Below are 22915 nucleotides of genomic sequence, written 5' to 3' on the forward strand. Positions count from 1 at the left end.
TGCAAGTCAGTGAGGCTCTTTATTCCTACCAAGTCTCCTTCTTGCTCTCAGTCCTTTATGATGTCTATAGTAGGTACAAACACAATCCTTGCAGTTGCAAATAGCAACCAACTCCAATTTCCAGATCCTCCCTTCCAAACAGAAACAACCAAGTGGAACAGAACTCCATGAAGGCACCTTGATTTTTTGGATCAACTGTTCTTCTAACCCTCAAAATATATTTTTCATGTTTCCTTATTCCAATATACAAACATATTCTTTCTTCTTCAGAACTATCTTCATTTACCAGCTATATGAGGTGATCAGTGAATTAACTGGTGATTTTGAACTCTAAAGCTAAATTGTCTTCCCTGGAACAATGTCAGAAACCTCAAGAGAAGGAATCATATCTATGGAAAGAATGCAGCTCTGGAATTTAAAAATGTGAGTTCTAGTCTGAGTTGTTACTAACTAGATGACATCTGTAAAAATCATTTAATCCTCTTAGTTCCATATTTAATGTTGTGAAATAGCTTGGTGAACTATTATTCGTCAATATTTTTGATAATGATAGAAACATTTCATTGATACATATGATAAAATTCTGAAAGTGCCATTCATGAATTATTTAATTTAATACTCTTAAACTAATAAAGTAATAACTCTTACCATATTTTAAAACTCAGAGACTATTTAGTTTTTTAAATGAAATGTAGTTAACACATATCAGAGCTGGGTTTCTAATCAAACTGAATCACTCTAAGGCTTTTGTATCTCACTCCTCTTCTATTCTTAACATGACTAAGAGCCACCTCCTTTGGCCACCCATCGTTGTATAATAGTGCTCAATAAAATGTCACCTGAAAATAAAATGATGTGTATAGTGAAATGTTAATTATGTGAGCAATAGGCAGAGGTATTCAGGAAATTCATCAGTTTTTCTTCCCCAGCCCCTGTGAGTCATTGCTATTTATGTTTGATAAGATGCCCCCAGGGAGAAATCTAACTTTGTTATAAAAATACCACCAACTATGAGAAACTATGAAAATAAGGTCTTTCCTGTCAAATAGAGTGTCTGCATGAGAGCACAGGACCTGAGCATTGTTAGTAGTGAGAAGCCCACCTGCCTCGCTTTTTTCCTTAAACATGTAACTATGCATACCCACTGTTACTCACTGAAAACCAATTATATTTGTAACATAAGAGTTTTATTAGGGAACAAATCTCTAACTCAATAACTGATCAAAAGAACTCAATGTCATTCATAAATTTCAATTAAGGATATTATTTTTCCTTGTACATATCTTAAGCTTCATAGTACAAGGACCTCTAAGAAATTAGAAATTGGAACATTCTCACCAATGACATCCGTGCTTCTTTAGGCAGTAGTTTAAGGGAAAAAAAACCAGTTGTATCTTTGTACATAACTTTTCTGGCAAAAGATTTGCACCCATGGATAAGGAGAATGGAGAATTCAAAAAAGAAAGAAGTCCCATGCAAAGTAGAGATAGAAAGTGAGTAAGAGTAGAATAAGACACCCCAGAGTGGATGGTGGTGATTCATTTCCAAAAATAGCAGCAGAAAGATGAATAATGGCTGACTGGCCTATAGTATAAAATCTTCAAGATCATAATTTGGACCTAAAACTAAAAATTTTAGAAGATTTTATTACTTGAGATTAATGGCTCAGTTAGTAGTAAAATATACAATAATGCCCTTTGATTAAAAAAAAAAAGCCAAACTAATTCACTAGTGCCAGAAGATAGTTTATCCATTGGAAATGGACCAATAAGACTGAGGAACACTCAATATTTTACTTCTAAAGGATGTACCAATTAAAAACCACCAGCTGTTCTTCAAATGATATATCCTGCTAATTTAAATGACCTTTGTTTTTGTTTCCCAAACAAAGTTTAATTCTTCCTTGGTCTTCAATGAGCTCCTTATTGTCTACCCACCCTGAAACAAGCTTAGGGATTGCTGGAGTGGGTATATGACTCTTTTTATCTTGGATTATTGAAGTTTGCCAAATTTTATCCCCAGGAAAAAAATGGTTTATTCCTTATAAGTTGAAAAATTCTATAGGCAAAATTCAATGTAATTGGAAATTTTGAGTTTTTTTTTCTCTTGTTACCTCATGCTTATCAGTATATTACCTTAGTAAAAATTTTCTAGGGGAACCAGCTGTAGGAAGTCAGAATACTCAACCCTTTTTCATTCCATTTTGGAATTGCCATTGTTGGGACTTATGCTTCTTCTTCTTCTTTTTTTTTTTAATAGAAAGTTATTTTCATATGTTTGCCACTAATAGTTACTTCCATGAGTAGCTAATGAACATTAAAGTGGGATGGGGATTATTTCCTGATTTTGTTTTTTTAGGGCTCTTGTCTCTGCTGCCAAAATCGTTAGTGACTGTTAGTAAATCAACAGCTCCTGAGGGTCAAATATCAAACACGAACTTCTTATATATTGCAAAACTTAGATTCAAGAGAAAAAGAAAAAAAAATAAAGATATGCACAGTTGGCCTTCTTCATTCCTTTGGGGAACATTTAGGTGATTTGGGAAGCCTTTATTTCAACCACAGAGACAGTTATTGATTTTTGATGATCATCTTGTAAGGTCAAGAATCTCATGTTAGTCACCCTAAAGATCATTTATTCAATAAACGGTCACTCATTTATGAAATATGTATATGCTGAGTACAACTGTATACCATTTATTATTTTTTTCTGGGGTTATACCATCAATCAAAATAGTCAGGGTCCAAATTATACAGAAATAAAGACAAGTAAGAAAACTATCAAAAAGTTCTAAATGCTGTGCAGAGAATTGTAATTAGATAGTAGAGTGGTTTGGAGGCTACTTGAGATAAGGATGAAAGACTTCCTGGAGAAGGCAGCATTTAAGGTAAAGTTTTTATTATGTGAAGACTCTGAAAAATGAAGATTAGATAGAAATGTTTCTGATTTGAGAGAACAGCTAGTATACCCATTCTTTTGGACTAGAAACTGATACCCTAAGGCACCCTATGGGGAATAGACAAAAGAAAGAACAGTATGTAAGTTTGGAACATACAATGGACAGGAAAATCCTATGAGATTGGCAGAGACTAGATCATTGTTTTTAAATGAGATTGGATATTATTCTAAGATACCAGGGAACTTTAAATTTGGAAGTGATGTAACTCTTTAACAGTGAGCAGAACTACCCTAGTTCCTGGGTCAATAATAGCTTTGATGGGGAGGGAGGATTAGAGTATTTCATGTGATGAAGGATGGTGGCTTAAATAAAATTGATTAAAAAAAAGTACTAAAATGAATTTATTTGGGATACATTTTGGTAAAAGAACTGGGAAAATTGCTGGTAAAATGAATATAAGTGTGTTAAAAATGGGAGAATTTGGAGATATTCCCTGAGATTCTTATATTAATAAAAATTATAGAATAGGTAGATTTGTTTTCTGACTGCCAACAGGGTCAGGTTTCAGAAGAAGGTTAAGTCAGTAGTTTTGCCTTGTCCTGTACTTTTTATAGATGAAATTTGGTTTTGAGAAAATACTCAGTGTGGCTGAGATTTGAATTATTATTATTATTCTATATTTTCTCTTGCTTTCTCTATAAATTGATAAATTCTTTGAGATTGTTCACAGTCCAAGAAGAGAGCTCACAAACATAAATAAAAATATGAACAAGTGGAAGAAATCAAATCCATCAGTGCATCAAAATTATGAAGCAATTCATTTGTTTAATCTTACTATGTATGTATTACTTGTCAGTAAGTACTGTGTACCATGTAAATAATACATAGTACTTACTATATACTATGTATTATTTATGCTGTTAGTATGATTGGAGTGGAACCTAACTGCTGATTAGAAGACTGTGTGTGTGTGTGTGTTTGTGTGTGTGTGTGTTTGGAGATAGGATTGGGTGTCACATTGAGTGGGGTAGTGAGCTGAATAGTGCTCCTCCAAATATATATGTTAAGTCCTAACTCCCCAATTACATCAGAATGTGACAATATTTGAAGACAGGACCTTTTAGGCAGTAAAGTACAATGAAGTTTATATAAGTTAAGTCCTAATTCACTATGACTGATATCCTTATAATAAGAGGAAACTAAACACAGATACATACAGAAAAATGATTATGCAAACTCACAGAGAAGATGGCCATCACCATCTACAAGCCAAGGAAAGAGGCTGTTTGGAGAGGTCAACCAAGGTAACTCCTTTATCTCTAGGATCTAGAATGGTGACAAAATATAGTTCCATTTAAGCCACCCAGTCTTGTGGTACCTTCTTATGGCAACCCTAACAAAGTATTACAAATAGATATAAAATCTCTTCACACATATGAGAAAGGAATAAGGGAAGCTCAACCAGGGAGTAAGTCACTAGTTGGCAGCTTGGGATTCTTCTCTCTCTCTCTCTGGCTCCCAAGAATGTTATCCCTTTTAAGATACCTAACCATGCCAGGCATGACGGCACAAACCTGTAATCACAGCAACTTGGGGTTGGGGGTGGTGTTGCTGAGGCAAGAGGATCACAAGTTCAAGGTCAGCTTCAACAACTTAGCAAAAACCCTGCTCAAAAATAAAAAAGTGAATAGGACTAGAAATATAGTTCAGTGATAGAGTGTCTATTGGTTTAATTCCCAGTACTAAAAAAAAAATAAAATAAACAAAATAAAGTAAAATAAAGGATGCTCAACCATGCCTCACAGTACCTCCTGAATATCTGCCATATTTATGTGGTGCTTTATACTTCTTGCCTTCTACCCATCATGGTGCTTCATGGGGAGTCATACATGAGACCAATTGGTACATTATTCTTATACTCCTCAGACTTCATTCTCAGCCTAACACAATAAAATAAATTTTTGTGTCTTTGTTTTACACAAAAATGTTTAAAATTATCTGAATGGGTTTTCATCAGATTTAGGTGTTAAATTTCAAATTGTCTGAGTTAAATGTAACTAAATAGTGAATGCAACCTGAGGAGTATGCAGACAGACATCTTTCGATACCGTGAGAGAGATAAGTATGAATGTCAGGTGACACACCACATGTATTAAGTATCCAGGCATACATACACACACAAACAGTGATTTAAAACATTAGAAAAAATATGAGGAAAAAAATCATTTGACACACATTCTGAATGATAAACATTGACTTTTCTATCAATCTGCCTTTTATATATGCAAAGGAATCTGCTAAAAGTGAATGAATTTCCTGAGAAATGGATGAGCAGATTGTTATACTGTATCTTGCTTATCAATACTTTATGTAGTATCATAAACATTATATTTTATTTACATTTTTGCAAATATTATAAAAGTCCTCATTTTCTGTATTCTTTAATAACCTGATCTATCTGTGCCATAATTTCTTCCTCAGAAATATGTGACCCTCTATATCTTGGAGGATAAGTGGACAGCATGTTGTTTTATACTGAGATTGTGACCACAGCAAAAGATTATGTACAGGGCTGGGGATGTGGCTCAAGCGGTAGTGCACTCCCCTGGCATGCGTGCGGCCCGGGTTCGATCCTCAGCACCACATACCAACAAAGATGTTGTTGTGTCTGCCGAGAACTAAAAAAAAATAAATAAATATTAAAAAAATTCTCTCTCTCTCTCTCTCTCTCTCTCTCTCTCTCTCTCTCTCTCTCTCTCTCACCCCTCTCTCACTCTCTCTTTAAAAAAAAAAGATTATGTACAAATGGAGAGTTGGACGAATAAGGCATAAAACGCAAAATCAGTGTGGAAACAGCATATTAGGGTTCTAAACAGTATTATATCCATGAATTTTTCTACTTCCAAATTTATAACTTATTTTGATAAGTTATATTTTCATAAGCTATTTAATACCTCTCAGAAGATCTCAAAATACTCTGACATTTTCCATAACTGATAATAAGATGTGAGAAATTTAAAATCTTGTGGTTTCTACATTTTTTCCCTTTTAGATTCTAGTGTTTAGAAAGGGTTAGCCCAAGAAATTGTTAATTAAAATTTGAAGTAGACAAGCCAGTGTAATCAGCTCTCTTGGAAATAGTGGGTTAATTTGAATCTCAGTAGGCTTCAGAAGGTGGTAGAAGTGATTTCCCTGAAATAGAGACTGGGACTAATTATAACTTGGTCAATTTTGAATTTGAAAATAGACATGGCAAACTTTGGTTTCTATTCAATTTAACTTGGCCTTTCCAGATATAAGCAAGAAGCACTACTTTGAAAAAGTATTTTAAAGAAAAAATTCTAATAAAGGCATTTTCTAAAATAAAAAAATGTAAAAATCAATGAAGCTACATTGAAATAGCAATTACAAAATAGCTCTTGAGCCTTTTTGTACTTCAAAATCAAACTGCAATTTTAATCTTTTTCACAAGGACATATCTGTTGCTAGGATCTTATTCTTTTTCTTTTTACAAAAGTTTCATAGGGTATAATTTACATGTAACAAACTAACAAACTATACATACATGAATTGTATAATTTGAAAAATTGTGACATATATCATATGACCCATGAAATTATCACCACAATCAAGATAATGAACATACCCATCAACCTTCAAATATTTCCTGTTGCTCCTTTATAATGATTTTCTCTCTTCTTCCTCACCCTTCCCTTATGTCTCCAGGCAACCATTACTCTGCTCTGTGTCACTATAGACTGTTTTTCATTTCCTTAAATTTCACAAAAATGGACCATGCAATATGTACTATTTTTGTATGGTGTCTTTTACTCAGTGTTATTATTTGGGGATTGATCCATTTTGTTACGTATCAATACTTCCTTTCTTTTTAATTGCTGAGTTGTAGTCTGTTGTCAATGTACCACAGTTTATTTATTGACTTATTTATGAAAATTGTGTTTTATGGATATTTTAATAAAGCTACCATGGACATTTGTGTTTTAAATTTTTGTGTAGGTATGTTTTAATTGTGGAGAAAGAAGTGGTAAACATCTAGGAATAGAATATTTGGATCATATTGTCAATGTATAATTAAGATTTTAAGAACCTGCCAATTGTTTTCTAAAGTAATTTATTTCACATTATGATCATCAGTGTAAGAAATTTTTGTCCCTCCACATTCTCAACATTACTAGGTCTGGATAGATTTTTTTTTTTTTTTTTTTTTTTTTTTTGGTACCAGGGATTGAAAACAGGGGCACTCAATCACTGAGCCATGTCCCCAGCCCTCTTTTGTATTTTATTCAGAGACAGGATCTCACTGAGTTGTTTAGTGTCTTGCTGTTGCTGAGGCTGGCTTTGAACTTGTGATCCTCCTGCCTCCAGAGTCACTAAGATTATAGGTGTATGCCACTGTGCCTGGCTAGGATGGCCTTTTTTAATTTTAGCCATTCTTACAGTATTAATTGGTATATCGTTGTGGTTCCACTGTGAATTTACCTAATGAGCAATGCTGAGTATCTTCTTATTTGCTTATATATCTTTTACATATTCTTTTTGATAAATGTCTTTGCAAATCTTTGCATATTTCTTATGGGTTTATTGATTTCTGATAAATGAGTGTCAGAGTTCTTTATATATTATGGATACAATTCTTTATCAGATATATTCTTTTTAAGCATTTTTCTCCTATGTTAATGTCTTTTGAAAAGTAGATTTTAATTTCGATTAAATTGAATCAATAGGTTATTTATTGGTTGTGCTTTCTCTATCATATTTAAGAAACCATTGCCTAACACAAATGAGTAAATATTTCTCCATGTTTTATTTTAGAAGTTTGTCAATTTTATTTTTTATACTTGGATGCATGACTTACTTTTAGTAAGTTCCTAATGAGATGTAAAATATGAAGTTTGTTTTTTAAGTTATGAACATTTCTTTGCTTCATTTTTTTTTGTTGACAAGACTATCCTTTCCTCAAATAGTGTCCCTTTGTTGAAAGTCATGTATGTGTGTTGGGTTTTGGAAATCTCTAGTCTGTGCCATTATTGTATTTACCTATCTTTATGCCACCCTTTCTTGATTACTGTAAATTGAAGTGTTAAGTAGTGTTAGTACTCCAACTTTGTTCTTTTACAAGAAGAAATTTAAAATCTTGTGGTTTCTACATTTTTTCCCTCTTAGATTCTAGAACCAAAAAATTATATGTTTTTGAGTTTAGCTTCTTTTTTCTTCCTATATTCTCAACTTTGGTGACATCTGACGGGTGTCCCTCCTATGTCATTCCAGGCTCTTATGGTAGTGTACTGGGGCAATCATAGGCTGACCTCATTTGCTTTCCATCTCTCAAGAGTCACTGTCATTTATTGCTAGTATCCAGTGCCTTGATGCAGTTGTTTCATATATTATGTCCATTTTTGTTGTTGTTGTTTTAGCACCTGGATTCATCCAATTCCAGTTATTGCATCTTTTAGACAGAAATAGAAACCCCAAAGAAGTCCCTTGGGCCTCTTTAAGTTGTAGGGCCTCCCTTCAACTCTATTACTTAAAAAAATCTCACCTCTGAGAGATTTTAGTTTCTTTCCTCATTAGTCTTTCTCAGGTCTCTTCTCGAGGCAACAGTAGACCCTAAAGACCCTCTCTGCCTCTAGAATTAGAGAGATCTGAGCTCTAAAGTTTACCTGCCTGCTAGAAGTTGTTACATTTTGAGCTGGGACACAGACTGAGGATTGAAACCAGGAGCTCTCTGCCTCTGAGCTACATCCTCACCCCTTTTTATTTTGTTTTGAGACAGCATCTCACTATGTTGTTGAGGCTGGCCTTGAAATTGTGACCTTTATGTCTTGGCTGTTAATGCAGCTGGGATTGCAAGCATGTGCTGCCATGCCTTGCCTAAAGCTGCTGCTTCACTTACTAGCATTGGTTTAACGTTGTTAAGTTCTAGGTTTATGCATTTTATTTTTTTAAAAAAATATGTTTTAATTGACACATGACTATACAAATTTATGGAATGCAGTGTGAAAATTTTGAAATGTGTATATAATGTATAGTGATCCATTCAGGACCATTAGAATTTCTATCATCTCCTTACACATTTGTCATTTCTTTTTGGTGGGAAACTTTGAACACCTAACTTCTAGTTCTTTATAAAATATATAGTATGTTGTTGTAAACTAGCCACTCACTGTACTGTGCCGAACAACACTAGAACTTATTTCTTCTATTTCACTATATTTTAGTACCCATTATCCAATCTCCTTTTATTCCCCTTTCCATCTCCATTATTTGTCCTTCTGAAATGGCTCCTAATGTCTTTTGACATTTTGGAAGGAACCCACCTATACAACTCTCTTCAGTTACTGCATGGGGCTACTTTTACAGGGGGCTTTGAAGGCTGCTGTAAGCACTGGAGTTCAAGCAAAGCATCCCTCTCCTGAAGGCTTGTACAGTGAGAGCAGGGGATGGCACCAGCTGCTGCTCTTTTCTGGAAGGTCATTTCCACTCCCCATTTCTACCTCTTATGGATGGTGAATTGGCATCAGTAAGCAGGACTACTTAAATCTGAGTGCCTGCAGGCTTTGACAGCAAAGACTGAAATTAACTTGAACTTTTGGAAATATGCTGGAAGGCCCAGTGGGAAGCTACATGGGAGGGTTGTTTGTGATTCTTGCTTCCAGTCTAATATATTTCTCATGTGGGCATTCCCAATAAAACTCTTTTCCAAAGTTTTCATGGGTGTCCTCTGGGATTGTGTTTCTTTTGTTGTATGTGTATTGTCTGTCTCCTGAAAAGTCCCTTGATTTACACCTTGGAGTTACGAAAAACATCCCAGTACTGACATATTATTCCCTTTGAAAAGCTATTTGGAATTCATTCTTGACTTTTGTTAAAGTAATAAATAGTGACCCATCGCAACCTGAAAGGCATGCAGGTTACCTCCAGCTTATAGACCAGAAAAATATGGATGATGTTCTATGGATGATGCAATTTTCCATAGATGTTTTTGCTTAGAAGTCATAGTAAATAAAGTTCATGTGAGTTGTTAATATATTCTGCTGAATCTGGATATATGCTTTGGGTAAGTGGACAATAAACTGTAAAAAGAAGCTAAAATCAGTAGCTTAAGCTAAGAATGTTTTTAATACTGTTTTACTTAGTTTTTTTTTTCTGCTACTGTGACCAAAAGACCTGACAAGAGCAATATAGAGGAAAAAAAAAGTTTATTTGAGGGTTCATATTTTCAGAGGTCTAAGTCCTTAGTTAGCATACCCCATTCCTTGGGGCTCTAGGTGACGTAGAAGGATGTGGTGAGGAAAGTAGCTCAAGACATCAGATTAGGAAACAGAGAGAGAGACTCCACTCATGACACACAAAATATATACCCCAAAGACATGCCTCCTATAACTCATCTCCTCCAGCCACTCCTGCCAGCCACCCAATTAATTCCTGTCAGGGGATTAATTTGCTACTTGTGTTAAGGCTCTCATAACCCAATCATTCATCTCTAAACTTTTTTACATTGTTTCTCACATGAGCTTTTGGGGATACCTTATATTGAAACCCTTTGAATTATCAAGCTAAAAACAGCTAAGGAAGCAAAAGTATACGCTGGGAAATCATAAGTTAGCCTTTGTCCTGTGTCTATTGCTATTTGTGTCTGTGTGAATGTAGGTAAATAATTGAGTATTTCTGATATTTAAGTTCCTTATCTGTTAAGTAAGAACACTGAATTAAAATAATTATAAATCTTATTTTTTTGTTCTAACTTTCTATTGGTGTAACAAGTACCAGAGATACATCAAATTAAAAAGAAGAAAGGTTTGTTTTGACTTACAGGTGTGGAGGTTTCGGTTCACTGTCAGTTAGCTCCAATGCTGTGGGCCTGTGGCTGGGAGCAGGTGGCAGAGCAGAACCCAATTCATGGCAGCTGGGAAGCAAGAAAAGAGAAAGAGGGGTCAAGGTCCTAATATCCCTTTCAAGGTCATGCCCCCAATGACCTAACTTCCTTCTACACCTCTTTCTTAAAGGTTTCACCAGTTCTCACTAGCACCACAGGTTGTTAATCAAGCCATTAGCCTATGGGACTTTGGGAGGACACTTCTCCATGCCACTGAACCTCAAGAAAAAATACTTTGTAAAATTTTTTTCTAATATAGCCAGGGACACAGTGCAATATTATTGCTGAAATTATAACTCTATGATTTGCAGGAGAAGCAGGTATTTTAGAGAAAGATGAATTGCTTATCTTTTCTCTAATTATCCCATGTCAATATCCTACCTCCCTACCTATCTGTGGAATTTGAGTTGCCTGTCAAAATAAATAAAATATTTCTTAAGAATGAGGGATAGAGAACATAATGGAATGGAGAATTTGTTCAAGGTTTGAATTCAAGGCCTCTAAAAATGAGATTTTGCTTTTTTAAAAAATTATCTATTTATTTATTTTTATTCTGAACAACAGAATGAACACAGCAGCAAAGGAGAACGCTATTTCAGGAATATTCTCTGTTTCTCTAAAATCAGTTTAATTTATGTAATAACAAGCATACAGTTAAAGAAGCCTGTACCTCACAACATTTGGTATGAAGTTAAAGGGATTTTAAACATCCTTAGGATTTACTTAATGGTTAACTCTGAAATTATTGTTATCTTGGATATTATGGTTAAGATGAGAGTTACAAATTTAAACTCTATTCCTTTCATGTTCAACTTTTGCATTTTATCAATTTTCTGTTCTTATACAAATGTCAGTATGTATGGTATAGTTGGGAGGAAGTGTCGTAAAGGTAGATCCATTGAGTAATAATGAGGTCCATCTGAATCACTGTATATTGTGACCTTAAATTCAAAATGCAAGAAGCAATTTGATCGCTGTTCTTTAAACACTTTTTGTTAAAAAAAAATTCCAATTTTGATTCAGCATAGATTCAGTAGGTTATTGTGACATTGTTTGTAGTGACATTTAAAAAATGAAATACATGTTCTTAAGGTTGAACTAATGGCTTTAGTTTTGACAGAAAGGAATCAATAGTGCTTGCACTGGGGTTGGCAAAGATTATATTCCTCTACCAAAGACCAGAGAAACCTTTTTAGAAGGCCCAGCTCCTGTAGTTACAGTTCACTGCATTCACTCCAACCATACTTTTGGACTTTTCAGATCAGCAGTTGTAATGAATCCTATGATGTTACTTGTCTCAGGATATTTCACTATTCTTTAATGGGTTCCTATAAATCTTATCACACCTTTATAAATATTTTAATAAAGTCTTCTCAATAATCATTTTGTTCAGGCCTTCCATTTTCCTTCATGACTCTGATCAATTGTATAAATGGTGCTTTCCTTTATTATTGTCTTGTTTTTCCTGATTGAATAGAATTAAAGAAATAAATCAACTTGCTAAAGAATATATCTAACTTTGAACACTGAGGCAACATAAATAAAACTTGGAGTGATGTACAGTCTGTATTTGTTTTTGCCAAATCAATAGATTAATGAAATAATAGTAATAGAGCAGTAATATTCCTGATTTCATAAGCACTCAATCTTACTCGTGGGAATGTGAGTCTGGTGTGGACTCTGTCTAAGAGTTCTTATGTCTATGGCCTGTAAGAAACCAATATTTTGCATTTCAATGAGCCTCTTATGTAGCATTTAATTTTCTGCCATTTGTAAAGAGTGTCTAATAAATTTAGACTAAGAATTTTATTTATTAAAAATGATGATTATTAAAGATAAAAATCTAATAAATATTTTATTTATTTATATATGTATGCTATGTATTTATTTATTTGGGCTAGAGATTGAACCCAGGGAAACTTTACTACTGAGCTATATCCCCAGTCCTTTTTATTTTTTATTTTGAGATAGGGTTTTGCTAAGTGGCCAATACTGGCCTTGAACTTGCGATTCTCCAGTCTTAGTTTCCCTAGTCACTTGGATTATAGGTGTGCATCACCATGGCTAATTAACACAATATTTTAAAATTAATAACATTAATACTGCTTCAGGATTCTTTCGAATATTTTTCTAAAACTTCTAAAATTATAACTCACATTATGTAGTGTGGTGAGCCGTTTCTGCTGCTTATGCAGATTATGGTCGCCATTACAAGATGGCGCTGGCTCCGCTGTGGTTTGTGACAAACAACTCCTTATTTGGGAGAGTTGGCGCGTGGCTTTTCAGCACCCTATGAGAAAGTTCCACGTGGCAGCTTCGCATTGGGCCTTGAGATGCTTTATTAAGGCTGGGAGGGGCATCCGAGGATGAGTAGAAGAAATATCAAGGGCCTGAATAAACTGCTGAAAGAAGATTCCCGAGTTCCGTCTTCCTTGCGGGCAAGGGGTCGCGACAATGTAGTGTAGAAATTCCAGCAGGAATTTGATGACCCTGTTGGAATGTTATGGGTGTTTGTGCTTAACAGGAATTATACAAGTGTTTTTCAATGAAGATTGCTTCTTATGCTAAGATGCTACTTTATTACTGTGTCATCTTCAAAATGCCTTTATGTTGGAGAAAATGTGAAAAGAATTGTTAATCCACTCTGATGGCATTAACTGTATTTTATTATTTCAAACCATGCTGTTTTGTTTAAATATAATTTTTAAATATGCCATGACAATATTTTTCCTCTGATGAGTGAACGAATAAATTGAGCAAGAGGCAAATTTTTGGCAATATAGCCATGTAGTATCCCTATATTTAAAATTTGTTAGATTTTTTCCCAAATAGACATTTTAGAGCAATATTTTAATTGACACCTAAAAATTGTACATATTTATAGTACCATGTGATGTTTTGATATATGAATACATTATGGAAAGTTCAAATGAGGGTAGACACAAGTTTCTTCAAATGTTCATCATTTCTTTGTAGTGAAAACATTAATCATTATGCAGTATGATTAATTTAATAATTGATTGATTTTTTAAAAGATGGGTCTCACTGTGTTGCCCAGGCTGTGGCAGGAGGATCATTTGCCACAGCCTCTCTAGTAGCTGGGGCTACAGGTGTGCACCATTGCACTTAGATGTGGTAAAAACCTTCAAAATTTTTTCTTCTATATTTTTAAAACATGTATTGTTATCTGTAGTCATTTCTCTGTACAATAAAATACCAGAAAGGGGCTGGGGATGTGGCTCAAGTGGTAGCACGCTCACCTAGCATGTGTGGGGCACTGGATTAGATTCTCAGCACCACATAAAAATAAAATGAAGATAAAAAAAGAAAAGAAAAACACCAGAAATTATTACTCCTATCTAACTGTAATTTAGTGCCTATTGACTAACCTTTCCTTTCCTCCCTTGTCCCTCTCTTCGTCCTCTTCTCCCCAATTTTAGCTAATTACTTTTCTATTCTCAACGTCTTCATGGAGGAGAATCAACTTTTTTCAATTCCACAAAAGTGAATTTCACCATATTTGTTTTCTGTGCCTCATTTGTTTTTACTCAATTTAATGTCCTCCACTTTTACCCATGTTGTTGCAAATTACACAATTTTATCCTTTTGATGGTGGAATAATGTTCTATTGTGTATATAAATGATATTTTCTTTATCCATTCATCAGCTGATGAAAGCTTAGGTTGTTTCCATTTGTTGGCAACTGTAAACAGTGCTACAGTGAACATGGGAATGAAGGTGTGTCTTTAATACACTGATTTCATTTCCCTTGAATATATACCCACTAATAGGATGATGAGATCATAAGAAAGTTCTATTTTTAATTTTTTGACTTAGTTCCATAACAGCTGAATTAATTGGAATTCTCCAAAACAGTTTAAAGGTCCCCTTTTCTCTAATCCTCTCAGGCCTTTCTTTTCTGTCTTTTTGATCATAGCAATTCTACCTGGAGTGAGGTGATATCTTATTGTGGTTTTGAGTGTATTTCCCTAATGACATTGAAAATTTCACCTATCTGTTGGCAATTTGTATGTCTTCTTTTGAAAAAATATCCATTGTTTATTTTAAATGGAATTATTTGTTTTTTTCTTATAAATTGTTTTGAATTTTTTAATATATTCTAGATAGCCTTCTGATTTGTTCATTTTGTTTAAGATTGCTTTGGCTATTCAGGGATTTTTGTGGCTACTCAAAAATTTTAGGATTTTAGTCTGTAAAGAATGTCATTGATATAGATATCATTGAATCTGTAAATCACTTTGGGTGGTATATACATTTTAACAATATTGACTCATCCAATCCAAGAATACAGAATGTCTTTTGACTTTTGCATGTGTTATTTTCCATTTCTTTCACCAATGTTTTATAGTTTTTATTATAGAGATCTGTCTCCTCTTTGGTTAAATTTATTCATTGGTATTTATATATAATATATATATATTTGCAGCTGTTGGTTTTTTCATGTTCATTTTGTATCCTGTAACTGTTAAAATTGATTTATTAGTTCTAATTGCTTTTTGGAGGAGACTTTGGATTTCTCTTATATAAAATCATGTCATCTGCAAACAGTGAGAATTTTCATGTCCATTCTTCCTTTTTGTTTCCTGACTAGTGTGACTAGGATTTCCAGTACTTTGGTGAATAAAAGTGGTAAGTGGACATCCTAATCATGTTCCAGATCTTAGAATGCTTTCAGCTTTTCATTCAGTATTATGTTAGCTCGGGGTTGTTATATATGACCTTTATTACCTTTAAGTCCATTTCTTCTACAACTAATTTTCTGAGGGTTTTTTATCATGAAGGTATTGTTGAATTTTATCAAATGCTTTTTCTACATTTAATGAGATGATTTTAGGAGTTTTTAACCTTCACTGTTGAGAAGTTGTATCATATTTATTCATTTGTACATGTTAAACCACCGTTGCATCTCTGAGATGAATTGAACTTGATCATGGTAGATAAACTTTTAATAAGATGTTGTATTTATTTTACTAATGTTTTGTTGAGGCTTTTTGCATCTATGTTCATCAGGGATATTAGCCTGTAGCTTTCTTCTTTGTTGTGTTCTTATCTGGTTTGATATCAGTGTAAAGCTGACAGCACAGAATGACTTTAAAAGGATTTACTACTTTTTATTTTTTAGAATAATTTGAGAAGAATTGCTATTAGATCTTCCTTAAATCTTTGGTATAATTAGGAAAGCCACCTGGTCCTGAGCTTTTCTTTGTTGGGAGGCTTTTTATTATTAGTTTGAGTTTGTTACTCATTATTGGTCTGTTATGTCATGTATTTCTTCATAATTCAATCTCAATAAAGTGTATGTTTCCAGGCATTTGTCCATTTCTTCCAGGTTATCAAATTTGTTGGCGTATAATTGTTCTATATAATAGTCTCTAGTAACCCTTCATATTCCTGTAGCGTCAGTTGTAATGTCTCCTTTCTGTCTCTGATTTTATTTTGTTTAGTATTTTCTGTTTTCTTAGTCTAGCTAAGCATTTGTTTGTTTTGTTTACATTTTAAAAAACCAATTGTTCCATTAGTCTTTTTTCGTAGTCATTTTTGCTTTTCGCCCCCATTTATTTCTCTTTTGATATTTATTATTTCTTTTCTCTTACTAATTTGGGTTTAGTTGTTCTTGTTTTTCTAGTTCCCAAATGTGGGAACTTTTTTGAGATTTTTGTATATTTTTATTTAGGTATTGGCTCCCATTTTAGTACTGCATGTTCTGTTTCCCATAAGCTTTGATATATTTTATTTCCATTGTCATTCATCTCAAAAACAATTTTAAATTTCCTTCTTTGTTTCTTCATTGATACAGATGTTTATGCTTATGTTGTTTAATGTCCACATATCTGTATAGTTTCCAGGTTTTTTTGTTATTGATTTCAAGTTTTATTTTATTATGGTTAAAAAGATACTTGATATGATTTAATTTTTTTTTTCAAATTTGGTGACACTTTTCTTTTGGCTCACTGTATTAATCAGCTTTCTGTTACCATGACAAAATACCTAAGATTCCTTAGAAAGGGTTTATTTTGTGCCTGGTTTGGGATGTTCTCCTTTATGATCAAGTGGCAACATTGCTTTGGGCCTCTGGTGGTGATGGGTGGCAGTGGGAGGGACTGCACTTACATCATCTGCCAGGAAACAAAAAGAGAAATAGAGGAAAGAATCAATGTGCCACTGTCCACTTTAAGGTCATGACCATAATGACTTAAGGACCTCTTAGGAGGCCCTACTTCCCAATAGTGCCACTCTGGGTTCCAAGATTTTAGCATATGGATTTTTAGGGGACATTCTTCTAAACCATAGCACCTACCCTATAATCTGTACTAAAGAATATTCAACATGTTGTTGATAATATTTATTCTGCAGCTATTGGATGAAATATTCTGTAGCTGTTTGTTATGTCCATTTAGTCTAAATGTAGTTCTTTGTTGATTTTCTCTCTGATCTCTTCCTTTCTAAAAGTGGGTGTTAAAGTCCCCTACTATTCTTGTATTGGGGTCCATCTCCCCCTTTTGGTCTAACAATATTTATTTTATAAGTTAAGATGTTTTGGTATTGGATGCATATTTACAGTTGTTATTTTCTCCTTGGGAATTAACTCTTTTCTCATTATATAATGGATTTTATTTTTTCTTTTTATTGTTTTTATTTAAAGTCAATTTTATTTGATGTAAGTGTAACCAATTCTACTTTATTTTGGATTTCATTTGCATGGAATATCTTATTTTGTACATTAATTTTTGGACCATAGGTGTGTTTCTAGGGAAAGTGAGTTTTTATAAGCAGCATACAGTTGTTGTTCTTTAAATCCATTCAGTCACACTCTATCTTTTATTTGAATAATTTCATTCATTGACATATAAGTTCATCATTAGCAGGGAAGTGCCAAATTTTACTTATTTTGTAGTTCTTTCTTCTCTTAGTTTTTCCTTTGTGATTGTTGTGTGTTTTCATTCCTTGCTTATTATTTTTGACATGTCTATTATGAGGTTTTGCTTTATGCCTACCATAAGGTTTACAAAAAGTAGATTTTAATTATGACAAACTATTTTGAAATTATTCTAACTTAATATTATTTATCATAAAAAAATAAAAAGAGAAAAATACCAAGAACAATAAGCCTACACTTGTATTCCATTCCTGCTCACATTTTGAAATTTTGATGTACAATTCTACTGCTTTCTATATTGCCTCTCTCTTAACAAATTAATAGTTATTATTTGTTTGTTTGATTTTTATTGTTCTAAAGATATGAATGGTTTATGTACCATATTTATAATATAAGAATATTATAATTCTGTAGTTATTCTTACCAGTGACTTTTATACCTTCTGATATTTTCTACTTATTCAATAGTATCTGTTTTATTCATTTTGAAAAAAATCCCTTTAGAATATCTTATAAATTTGATGGTGGTGATAAGTTCTCTCTGATTTCATTTTCTGGGACTCTCTCTTTCTCTTTTATTTCTAAAGGATAGCTTTGCTGGGTACAGTACTCTTGGGTGGTTTTTTTTTTTTTTTTTTTTTTTTTTTTTAAACTTCAGCACTGTGACTATCTCATCCCATTCCTTCTTGGCCTATGAGATTTTTGAATGGGAAGTGGGATGTCTAGTGAATTAGAACACTACTGTGTGTTATTAGTTTCTTTTCTCTTAATGTTATCAGAATCCCCAATTTGTCTTTACCTTTGAGAATCTGATTATACTGTGTCTTTGAGGAGACTTGGTTGAATTTAATCTGACTATTGACATTACTTTCCCATGCTTGGATATTTATATTCTGCCTTGGGATTGGGAAATTCACCCTTTTGGGTATTCACAAGTCCTTTTTGAACCTGAATAGCCTGAATATATTTGCTTTTTTAGTGTAAATTAATTGTGACAATTTTGATGTTAATTATACTTGTGTGTTAAGAAGAGAGAATAATCTCGGGGTCAGAAGAATATTTATGGCTAGCAGGAAGATAGTGCCTTAAAAATATTTAGTTGCTAATAATGTAGAAAATGAAGTTGCAATTGTCATTATCATATCACTCATCATCATAACCCTCCATGTCATATAAGAATATAAAATAAAAAATTATGAATTTGGGGGAACTTAAAATCTTTATGCAGAGATATATCTCAGGGATGCCTAGAAAAAATGTGCTTTCATGTGGCTTTGATAATACAACTTGGTTCAGGTTTAAAGATACCCTAACATTCATCAATAATATGTTAGATAAAAGGATTATTTGCTAAGATTATATCTATAAACTGCTGTAAGAGACTTTGGAAAGACCAAAGTGCATTCATGTGCATGTATGTATTTGAGCATGTGCATGAATGTGCAATGCATGTAAGTTTGTGTGTGTGTGTGTGTGTGTGTGGCCTGTCACCCATTTTCCTAGCCTTTCAGAAAGGCCACTCTTGATACAGATTATATACCTCATCAACAATTTAGTAGAATTTTTGATATTTAATGTTTTTGCTTTTTTTACTTTTGATAATAAAAATGAGAGAAAAAAATATAAGGCTGAACAAATCTTCAAACCTGCCAGGTATAGAATACTAAATTGTAATCAACACACGTTAGTAAATAAGTTGATGGGGAGAATGTGTGGAAGAGGCTAGTCAATTGAAATGGGTATGTGGGAGGCAAAGTAAATCCTAGAGTTGAGAAGAAAAGAGGAGTGAAGCATGGCAATTACTTAAAGTGAATACAAATTTTAAGGCAAAGAACCATTAGCCAGTAGATGACCCCTAGGTTGCTGGTTGTGTTCTGTTCTTAAATTAGTACGCGTAAAGACAAAAGGCTTGTTTTAAGCTTAATTTTTTATGTATTTATAAAAAAAACTTTAAAATATATTTGTATCTATTCAATAACCAAATAAAACTTCTGGTTGTTAAATTGAAGGATGGTTATATGCATATTAATTGAATACTGAAGATTTCCTATTTTGGAAGCATTTTGGAGTGCTGATCAATAGGCTACTGTTTGTTAGGCAGCACTATTCACTTAACAGGTGACTCATCTTACTATTTTCAATTTTTGAATAAACCCTGATCATTAGGAAACTAAGGTAACATATGATTAGTTCTATGTGTAGACTCTGGTGTTAGAATGACCAGAATTGGAATTCCATTTCTTTACCTCATTTTCTTAAAAAAAAATTTAGTTGCTAATATTATAGAAAATGAAGTTGCAATTCCTTAAAAATATTTAGTTGCTAATATTGTAGAAAATGAAGCTAAGATCTTCATCTCTCTATTCCAGTGTTCTTATTTATATAGCAAAGATAATAATAGTACCTAGCTCTGAGCTCCTATGAGGATAAAGTAAGATAGTTTATGTGAAAGAACTAGTATGTGGTATGCACATAATAAGTATTAAATATACATTAGTTATAAGTATTGGTGCCTTTATTAGTAGTAGTACTAGTAGTAGTTGTGGTACTACTAGTAGTAAGAGAATAAAGGGAAATAATGTCATCTAATGCCAGAGTGTGACTATCAGGGAGTCTAATCTTCTTAATTGTAGCCCCCCTTATTAACATCTGGGCTGAAATGTTTCCATGTACTTTTGTTCATTGATGTTGGTATAAAATTCATATTTCTTAATAAAGTAGCTTAGGTTTATTTTCAACAAGGCATCAACAATTCCCCCCCTCATCATATGATTTAACTACTTTGGTCTACTTGATTATTCTTAGACATTAACTTTTCATCTAAATATCTTTGGTCATTTTCCCCCTTTGCTGGAGTGTCCTGTCCTGTCCTTTTACATATCTGACAACTTGTCATTTATACTTTAAGACAAAACCATCTTAATCAGAGATTGTTTGGATGCAGAGATCACCTTAAGCTAGATTTTATGAAAACTGTGAATTTGATGAGAGGACATACAAGGTTATCAAACAAAACCTAAGGGCAAGAAGTAGAGTCAGGCCTCAGAAGGGCTTGAGTCAGACTGAAAAATAGCCTGGAATCACAACTGTTTCTCTCTCTCTCTCTCTCTCTCTCTCTCTCTCAAGCAAAATTTCCCTTTCTGGGTTTTGTTTTTCCATGCAAATGGTAAAAAATAGCTACCACAGGCTACATATTCTTTCTGTTTAATTAATGACAGAATAGACTAGAATTTCTATTTCTAAAATATAACTGTTATATTTCCATTTTATGGAAATATAACAGTTATTTTATCAAGCTTATTCCCCTGTAAAATCCACATGGCCAAGAGAAGCAGAGCTCTTTACTCAGGGATGTCTTCAGGGCCACCCCATGAATGGAGGAAAGGATGTTGGGATGGCATGAGGGTATGCAGGGCTGGACATCTATATTTTTCTTCTGTAAAGAATATTTGAATTTCTTCTAGGTAGCACTCATGACTCTTGTGATCCTGTGGAGCTTCTCATATCACAACATTATTAATTATACAGCACACACATAAACACCCTCATTAGAGCGTGAACACCTTGAGGATAACACCTTGAAGGCTAATTTATCTTTATATTTCTAGCATTCAATAGTGATATAGCCCTCAAAGAACTCCTCTAATAGAAGAAGGTCAAGAATAATGAAATATTTTATAAGAGAAACCAGCATTAGAGAAGTTTAAGAGAATTAGAAATCATTTTTATATGAGTAACAGAAGGTTTTATGAAGGAGGTAGCATTTTACTTGCACTTTGAAGGAAATATATGTTTTGCCACATACGAGAGTTGAGACAAAGGCATTTCTAGCTCTGAGAAAAATATGAGTGAAATTGTGAATGTAGGAAAATAGTAAAATGGATGCATGAACTTATAAAATGTAATTTAATAAAAATTTCTGCTTGTATCGAATCCATAGTAAGTATGAATAAAAGGTGAGGTGATGAATACAATTTATATACATTTTAACAGACTCACTTTAAATTTTTAAATTTTAAGAGTTTAGTATTTTGTTTATTGTTATACCTTATTTTCAAAGATGATATTCAAATAAACTACCTATAAACTAAAATCAAATGGTTGCTTGTGGAATAAAAGTGAATGAGAATGAAAGGAAATAATAAATATGTACTTAGCAGGCTAATTTGTATTATTTTCCTAAGACCTGATACATTTTGTAGCAGCCCCTTTATTGGAAATGCTTACTAATAAATGAAATTTAATGAATCATTATATTAAACATTTGCATTTTAAATTTATGAGTGTAGAAATAAATGAAGAACAAATGAGGACAAGCAAAAGATATTGATTCCAAACTTACCATAATAAGAGAGTTAGCCATAACTCTGTGTTTGGCAGGGATTGAAAGCATACAGAGAAGTAGGAATGTTTCATAGGGAATAAAGAGGAAGCTTCAGGTATGGGCAAGATGAAGAAGGGGTAGCTAGAATGAGCACATCTTATGTGATTGGTCTGGGAAACATATCTAGACAACTCTGAGTTGTTCCTATATTCAGAATGACTCTCAAATCAGAGAAAATATCAATTATTATTCATCTTCCACATTTGGATTAATTATTATAAGGTTATTGTTCTGGATAGTGGTTTGATTTTGATCTGATTTCTTATATAATAGGTTGGCTTCCTGGGCTGGTCCCAGCAGATTGTATGTCAGCTATCTGTTTTTATGTATGATTTGGCTATTGTCCATTTGTATATTCATTCCCTCATTTACAAGGATACTAAATGCCTGAAAGAATAAAGGGGACTTTAAATATCTCTACATTTAAGAGACTACACTCAGCTCTTATTTATTATAAACATGGAGCAAATTAAATATACAAATGGTTATACATGAAAAAGAAAATAGAATCTTACATTCTGTCCCAAACTCGAAAAACTTAGTAATAACAAAATGTATTTTGTCTGTCCCTTTAGGACATCCAACTGGAGAATATTGGTAGAAATCTAATTCTGTAATAACAAAACGTATTTGTCTCCTATCTTCATACTCTTGTATAGTATTTGTGGTTATTATCCAGGTGTTTCCAAGTTAGATTAATTATTTAGAGTTTTTTGCTTGGTGTGATTATTTGCTATCCCCTCCCTTCCAAATTAAGGGCAATATTTTTTACTGTCAAGTTTTTCTTGCCTGATTCTTACTTTCCACAGAAAACTCTGTAATTCCTATGTAAATTGAT

General features: G+C 33.2%; 1 protein-coding gene across 18 annotated transcripts in view; it reads left to right on the forward strand.

Annotated features, from left to right (window-relative positions):
• Positions 1 to 22915, forward strand: part of LOC144364872 (uncharacterized) — a 63456-nt gene that overhangs the window by 3555 nt on the left and 36986 nt on the right. For 8 of the 18 annotated variants that reach the window (XR_013422980.1, XR_013422973.1, XR_013422978.1 and 5 more), the window contains 2 exons: positions 271 to 423; positions 15409 to 15446. The exons of 1 other annotated variant lie outside the window; for it this stretch is intronic. Coding sequence is in view for 4 of the 17 variants with exons in the window: in XM_078014906.1 (XP_077871032.1) it covers positions 359 to 423; positions 15409 to 15446 (103 nt within the window). In the remaining 13 variants the exon portion in view is untranslated. Of the gene's footprint in view, positions 1 to 270; positions 3738 to 5380; positions 9630 to 15408; positions 15447 to 22915 lie in introns of those variants that run through there. 9 more of the 18 variants (XR_013422974.1, XR_013422977.1, XR_013422979.1 and 6 more) reach the window with 5 other exon arrangements.

The sequence above is a fragment of the Ictidomys tridecemlineatus genome, chromosome 6 (assembly GCF_052094955.1).
Source record: "Ictidomys tridecemlineatus isolate mIctTri1 chromosome 6, mIctTri1.hap1, whole genome shotgun sequence".
In the NCBI taxonomy this organism is placed as follows: domain Eukaryota; kingdom Metazoa; phylum Chordata; class Mammalia; order Rodentia; family Sciuridae; genus Ictidomys; species Ictidomys tridecemlineatus.